The sequence below is a fragment of the Phacochoerus africanus genome, chromosome 11, assembly GCF_016906955.1.
Source record: "Phacochoerus africanus isolate WHEZ1 chromosome 11, ROS_Pafr_v1, whole genome shotgun sequence".
Taxonomy (NCBI): Eukaryota; Metazoa; Chordata; class Mammalia; order Artiodactyla; family Suidae; genus Phacochoerus; species Phacochoerus africanus.
The window spans coordinates 1586236-1593728 of NC_062554.1; the positions used below are offsets into that span (position 1 = coordinate 1586236).

A 7493-nucleotide genomic window follows, 5' to 3' on the forward strand; every position below is an offset into this window, starting at 1 on the left:
GGGGAGTCTGTTGGAACTGAGCCCTTAAACGTTTGAAGTCTGACCTGCAGTTATTGTCACAGTTGAAGTAAAGAATAGAGCATCACGTGGATATTCCGATATTTAATGTATTTTATTCCATTTGGTTGGAACAGGGGCAAACGCACCACCCATGTTTTATAAATAATGCTGTGCATGAAGAATGTTCCATTACCCTCTATTTAATCATTTCAAACATAGTATCTTTGGTGATTTTTACAGTTTGTTACATAGTTTCCACTTAAATTGTGCAATGATACTATACGTACTATGCATTTCCATTTAGTAGTAGTCAATGAATATTTTCCATTTTGTTGGTTTTCCGATGGTGTTTCTCAGGTGTCATGTCTCTCGCTCCACTATAGTGAGACAGGAAATTTTATGATCTAAGATGTGCTTTTAGATGCTTTAAACAGTTGTCTTTGTTAAGACTTTTAATACTCCAAAAAAAAAAGTCTCTTTGCAATTCAAGTCTATGGTGATGACATAAAAATTGGAATATTACTATGCAAGAAATACATTTAGTACAACCTTTGACAATGGTTCTAGTTTTTGTATGGGTACTGATTTCTTAATAAGTCTAGCTTATGGAACTCTGGTTGTAGTTAAAACATTATTTACAATGCTTAGAATGAAAAGATCCACTTTTTAATCTCTACAAATAAGGAAGTTGAAGTTACACCAAAAAGGAGTTTACTTTTAACATGTGCTTAAATTTGGATATGATTTCAGGCAATTCATATGATTGTGGTGTCCAGGCCTGATTTCCTGTGGATGGGAATCAATCCAGTTTTCCCATTCTCACCCTTGTTTTGGGCTCTTGACATCCTCGACCTTGTTGGGGGAAGAGTTTGTTTCAAAGATGAAGCCACAGGGACAGTTTAGGCTTGCTTCTCCTGGTCACATCCTCTAGATCAGTAACGGGGCTGAAGTCATTGGCCTGACCGAGTCTTATAGTGTAGAGCAAGAGCAGGGAATCAGAGGACTTGAGTCCGTCGGCCTCCAGACAGACTATTGGCTCTCCAAGACTCTCTCAGTAATCTCATCTGTGAATGGAGGTGAATTAATAATACCAGCATCATGAGGTTGCTGTGAAAACTAAATGAAGAGGCCTTGTGGTTTGGACCCAGACGTTCTGGATTCAGACCTTGGTCCCCCAGCTTCCTAGCTGCCTGATTTTGGATATCTACATGTCTGTGTGCCCCCAGGTGATTCAGGAGCAAAAGAGAAGTGGTAGTACGTCTACTTCGGATTTTGGGGAGAGAGCAACCAGTTCCTATCCCAATGTGCTTAGAGCAGGGTTGGCTACAAACTATTGTCTGCTAAAGAAAGGAAAGAAAAGGTCCTAGGCACCCAGAGGTGTTGATACACGATGGTGACAATTATTGCTATCATTATTTCTGTTTTTAACATGTGTCCCAAATGGTTTACAGGTGTATGAGCGAGAGGGTTAGAAGTGTGATTTCACTTTAAGGACTCAGCCCACAGCATTTGGTTGCTCACAGTAGTGTGATACTGGTAAAATGAAGCAAAAAAGAAGAGCAGTTTACAGGTCACTTGAAAGGCTAAGAACAAGTCCTACTGAGATAGTCTGAGAGTGGTCTTCCTCAGGGCCTCCTTTACATCTCTGTTCCTCAGGCTGTAGATGAGGGGGTTCAGCATGGGGATCACCACACTGTAGAACACAGACACCACCTTGTTCTGGCCAGTGGAGTAGCTGGACGTGGGCATCACGTAAATGAAGGTAATACTTCCATAGTAGAGCGTAACGGCCGTGAGATGGGATGTGCAGGTGGAGAAGGCCTTGTGTCTTCCCTCAGTGGAGCGCATCTTCAGGATGGTGAAGAGGATGTGGATGTAAGAGAGAGCTATGACAACTCCTGTGACAACAAGGATGGACCCAGAGGAGATGGAAGGGATAATTTCAAGAATAGAGACATCTGAGCAGGAAAGTTTCAACAAAGAGGAGAAATCACAGAAGAAGTGGTCTATCTGATTTGGTCCACAGAAAGACAGACTCAACAAGCAACTAGTAAATAATGAAGCATTCACACACCCACCCAGATAGGAAGCCCCCAGTAAGAGGACACAGACTCTTGGGGACATGTGGGTGGAGTAGAGCAGGGGCAAGCTGATGGCCACATAGCGGTCATAGGCCATGGTGGCCAGCAGGAAGCCATCAGTTGTCCCGAAAAAGACCACAGAAAGGAGCTGGGCCTCACAGCCAGCGGTTGTGATGGCCACTCCATGTCTAAGGAAGCCTATAAGCATCACTGGTGTGACTGATATGGAAATACCACTGTCTACAGAAGCCAAATGGCCAAGGAAGAGGTACATGGGCGTGTGAAGCTGGGGACAGCTTTTTATTAAAGCAATTATGCTGATATTGCCTACTAAGGTGACAACATAGATGCCTAGAAATATCACAAAGCAGATGACACCAAGCACAGGATCCTCCGTGAGCCCCAAAAGGATGAACTCTGTCACACTGCTGTGGTTTCCAGCCTCCATCTCTCCTGTGGGTTGTTCCTGTTGAGGGAAATGGGAATATTCCTTTGTTAAAAATAGTTTCATTCTGTACATTTCCAGTTGTCCTTGGTCATTCCTTATACTCATTGACAGTAATTTCGTTCTCTCTCCAGCTTCTAAATATGGTGCTCTAGATGATTTTTCCCTCTTTCCTCTTTTCATTAAAAGAGGAATGATTCCACCTTACTTTTCTTGATCTCTGCTTCATTGTATTCCTTGTATAATATCTATTTTAAAATACCTCTGCAGCCTTGCCTTCTAGGCAAATCTGTCTCCACAGGTCTAGATCTATTGCTTTCCTTTTCTCTTGGAAGTCTCCAGGTACAAATCCCACAAATACCTCCAGCACCAAACCATCCTTTCCTTGGACCACTCTGCCTATATTCTGTATCTGTGGAATGACAGCACAATCTACCCAGTCGCTCATGTCTGAAACACGAGAGCGATCCTAGCCTTCTTCCTCTCATGAGCTACATCTCATAAAACCCTATTGATCTTACCTACAGTTACCTCCCTATTTTATGTCCTCATCGCACTTCCATTCCGACATCCTTACTTTACTTGTGGCCCTGGTCATTATTCTGCTTAAATGGTCTCTTCCCCTGCATTTTTCTCGTGACCTTAAAATTTACCGTATATCTCCCAAAGTGGTACATTGCTATAGGAAAGAGCAAGTGATACCAAAGAGGTTCTTTTCATCTTTCAGCACTTCCTCCAGGCTCCAGGATGCACCCTAACCTGTTGAGTGCAGCACAGTGCACACATTCTGAGGTCCCTCCTGCCTGTGACACTTTGCTTGTCCCTTGGGATGGTCCCATCCTACCCCTGCACTGATCCAACCTTCCTGAGCTATTTACAGTGCCCTCACGCACACGAGTTCCCCCATGTGCTCTGCTCTTTGGCCTTCGCTGCTTTTTCTCCCCCTCGAAGAGCTTCCATCCTCTCAGTACTCTGGGTGACCTCCACTCCTTGTTCAAGTTCCTTTCTCTCCAAAGTCTTCTCTGACTTCCGAGGGTTAAGCAGAACACTTTCCCATGGCTTGACATCATGCCTTGAAGATGCCTAGATTCCCATTCTTTGCACTAGGTTGTGTTTCATTTTGTGTGCTTTCTGGTTGTTAACAGTACACTATCCCCAATTTATAAACACTCTCCTCAGTCAGTGTGTGTTCTGTCCCTGTACAGGAAATAACTTTTGTTTGGATATAAAATATGCTGAAAAGACTTATGAGGTCAATTTGTTTCTGATTAGTATGATAAGGATGCAGTGGGGAACACAAAATGAAAACAATTTAGCTTCCCTGTCCAGAGAATCCAGGTCTTGCAGAGGAGAAAGACAGTGAACTTTTCATTAGTGTATGGAAATTGCATAATTACAGGATAAGTAAATTAATGGCTTAGGTTGTTTGTAAGTAAAAATCATATATTCATATAATTAAAAAATACTGGACAATTCAAATTATTCTTTTCCAGTCTGGCTATAGACACATGAGTCTACTGTTGTAAATTTGGTAATTTATGTTATGAATTTTCCCCTTTTATCTGTTTTAATTGAGATTTTATAAAAGTATTTATAAAACTTTAATACAACTATTTTTCTTTACCTTTCAATGGGAAATTTATGACATCCTTCTGCACATGCCTAGTTTCTGAGATCCACGTGAGATTGCATGGAGTGCTGGACATTAGTCACCCACTGATTTTTGACATGTAACCATTGCCAACATTTTGCTCATCAGAACTGGTAATTTTGCAAAAGGGACTGAGCATATAGAGAAGAACATTCCAAAAATATGACTTTTTTTTTAATGGCTGCACCCATGGCAAACAGAGGTTCCCAGGCCAGGAACTGAATCTGAGCCACAGCTGTGACCTAGGCTACAGCAGCAGCACCACAAGATTTTTTAAGTGACTGCACCGGACTGGGGATTGAGCCTCGACCTCCACCACCACCTAAGCCACTGCTGCCAGATTCTTAACCCACTGCACCACCGTGGGAACTCCATGGTATGGTTTAAAAATAATCCCATTGCTAGATACTTTTTCTTAAGAATTATCTTCTGTGCTCCAATGCAAATGAATCCCCATGACTTGCAATGGTAAAAATACACAACCATTGTTCACAGTTTTGTTGAGTTCTTGGTTACAGTTTCACTAAAGAGTTTAATGCCTTTTCTAGTTTTTGCCATTTGGTCGTGACAGAGGCAGTGTTTCTTTGTTTCAAGCAGTCCTGACAAATCAGAATAGATGATAAATTATAAAGGATGACCTGGAATAATTACTGCAGTCCTAAGCAATAGTTTCAGGGTATACTAAAAATTCAGGAAAAGTTATAGAAGAAGTATTTATCGGAATGAGAAAACAGAATTATGGAAATAATTTTACATCTTTTCAAATGTTATAAAATACAAAAATTGTGATTTATTTTAGTGATCTAAAAATTTTCAGCATAAAATTTTAAGTATAACCATTATTTTTATTTATTTAAATTTTCTGGCATATATAAATAGATTTACATTTTTAATCACCTTACATATTACTTGTAGTTATTCACATTTTCACTAAAATGTATCCCAAAGTGTTTCCCAATTTCTTAATTATCTCTATAACTGAAACGCTGGATGGAATATATGCCCAGGTCCTTAGTATGGCATAATGAAACTTCAAAAATATCACTAATGACCTTTCAAAATGCATGTCTCAGAGTTCCCATCACAGCTCAGTGGTTAATGAACCCAACCAGTATCCATGAGGATGTGGATTCTATCCCTGGTCTCGCCCAGTTGGTTAAGGTATCAGGCATTGCCATGAGCTGTAGCAAAGACCTCAAACATGGCTTAGATCTAGCATTGCTGTGGCATAGGCTGCAGCCCTGAAAAAGCAAAAAAAAAAAAAAAAAAAAAGAAAAAGCAAAAGGAAAGAATGTGTTTGATCTGTTTCATTAATCTTTATAAACTAAACTTAAATTACTCTAGTGACTGGCTAACGTACTACCAAGGGTTTTAGCTCTATCATGACAAATCTCTAGTCATAGCACTTCATCCCCCATGACATCAACGGTGCAAATCATCTCCTTTCTACATCAAAACACTGAAATATCTGAATACAGCCAGCACACACCTACTGCCTTCCCTTTTTCAAAAGTAAGCCCCCATAGATCCTTTGGCCATTCCACCTGGGGCATAGCTTTCAGATCCCTCACCATTCTCTGGTCAGCCTATGAACAGGCTCTGGTTTGAGGAATGGGACCAAGCACTGGGCAGCATGTGTGCTCTTTGCCCTCTGACCCAAGCAGAGTTCAGTGGGGCCAACCCTGCCTTCACTCTGGGCTTCTGTCTATGCTGATAGCATCATGGAGGCTGGAGAGAGAAGATGCAGATCCTGGGAGTCCCAGTGGCCAGTGTTATCACTTGCACCTGACCCTTCAAGTCTCTCTCACTCCCCGTCTTTCCATTTGTAAAATGGGAATAATTGTCTCTATAATGCATCTTAGTTGTGAGACTAAAAGAAATGATATCTATAAAATACTCAGAGATGTCTGCTCATACACATCAGAGCTAAGTAACTTGTTATGAAACTATTTTTGTTGAAGATAAAGTGTTGATAGATTTTTAATGATTTAAAATGTTTTAGGAGCATTTTAAAGCATTTTAGACAGGGAGTACCGTGTCTGATGTCTCAGTTCTGGGGTCTGGTGTTCATCAGTGCACAGTATGACACCTGCTTCTGGTCCCTCCCTTCCTCTCCACTGGTTACCCTGGTTCTTTCTAGAGCACTACATCAGGACATCCCATTCCTGCTCCCCCACCTGGCACAGGGGTTCTAACTCTCCCCCAGCCTTTCCTTCAGGGGGTGGGTCTTTTTGATGATGACTGGGGACACGGGGCTCTGTGCCTCATCCAAACTGAACACCAGGGCATTGCTTTCTGATTTCCTGTTCATGGCTGTGGCTACACAAGCTTCACTGTGATTGTGGTTGCTGCAGACTGTCCACCTTCCCTGGGGTCTCCTGAGCAGCCTGGTTTCGGGGCCCAGAAGGACCTTTCTGTGGTACAAACCTTGCTGAGGCCACAGTTCCACAGGGGTCAAGAATGAAAGTTGTTGAGAGAGTTTGTTTTCTTTTTAATTTCTCAATGAAGCCATCAGATTTTAAATTATTTAAACAAGACCCATGACTCCTGCACTCACCTTTCAGAGCCAGAGCTGCTGATGTGGATTCTTAAGAGCTCTTAATAGAGCAGATATTTCCCACTATGTTTACAAGTAGCTGTGCACTGAACCGCTGAGAGGGTGAAATGCCGACTGTCGCCCTTCCTCCAGGAGCCCATTACAGACCTTCAGCCAGGGCGAGGGTGGGTGTCTGTGTGTGTGGTGGGAGGGAAGGAAGGCGCTCATAGAACAGGGCAAGTCCCCTGGGCTTTTGTTGCTTCCCCTGTGAGAAGAGGATTCCTGAGTTTGTTCCACAGAAATGGCTTGTAGACTCGTGGCTCATTAAAGTGGCTTCAGTGGACGGTCCAGTTTCTAACAAAAGGTGTATTTGCAAAGATCCTTAGGGACACTTTGTGGAGAGACTTGGAGAAAGTGTTCTTGGACTAGAAAGTTGTCTGGAGTTTGGGACCAGCGTCAGTGTTGTCTGTGCTCTGATTATACCTGTGTAAACAAAAGAGTTCCTTTCACTGAGGACATCAGGTAGTGGGGAAAGCCATGGCGAAACAGGAGCCAGGAAGCAGACACGAAGCCCAGTCCCCTGTCACTCAAAGCGTGTCCCAAGGATGGGTGCTGGTTCTCAAAGTGTTTGTCATCGGTCTGGTATGCAGCAAAGACAGAAACTGGAAGGAGCTCTTAAGCACTGTTACAAATTTTGAGAATGTCGGTTTAGGTGTATTGGCTTCAATAATTTAAAAATTGTATTCATGCTTTTGTATTTTAGTTTTCCTTATTTAATGT

The 7493-nt window shown here is 42.2% G+C and overlaps 1 protein-coding gene across 1 annotated transcript; it reads right to left on the reverse strand.

Moving 5' to 3' along the window:
* Nucleotides 1-1596: 1596 nt before the first annotated feature.
* On the reverse strand, nucleotides 1597-2529 carry LOC125111310 (olfactory receptor 491-like). The gene has a single exon (XM_047753233.1). The coding sequence runs from the start codon at nucleotides 2527-2529 to the stop codon at nucleotides 1597-1599; it is 933 nt and encodes a 310-aa protein (XP_047609189.1).
* Nucleotides 2530-7493: the final 4964 nt, after the last annotated feature.

What these genes read in the sequence shown, in the direction of transcription:
- LOC125111310 (XM_047753233.1), bottom strand. Translation starts at nt 2,529, where the DNA reads ATGGAGGCTGGAAACCACAGCAGTGTGACAGAGTTCATCCTTTTGGGG.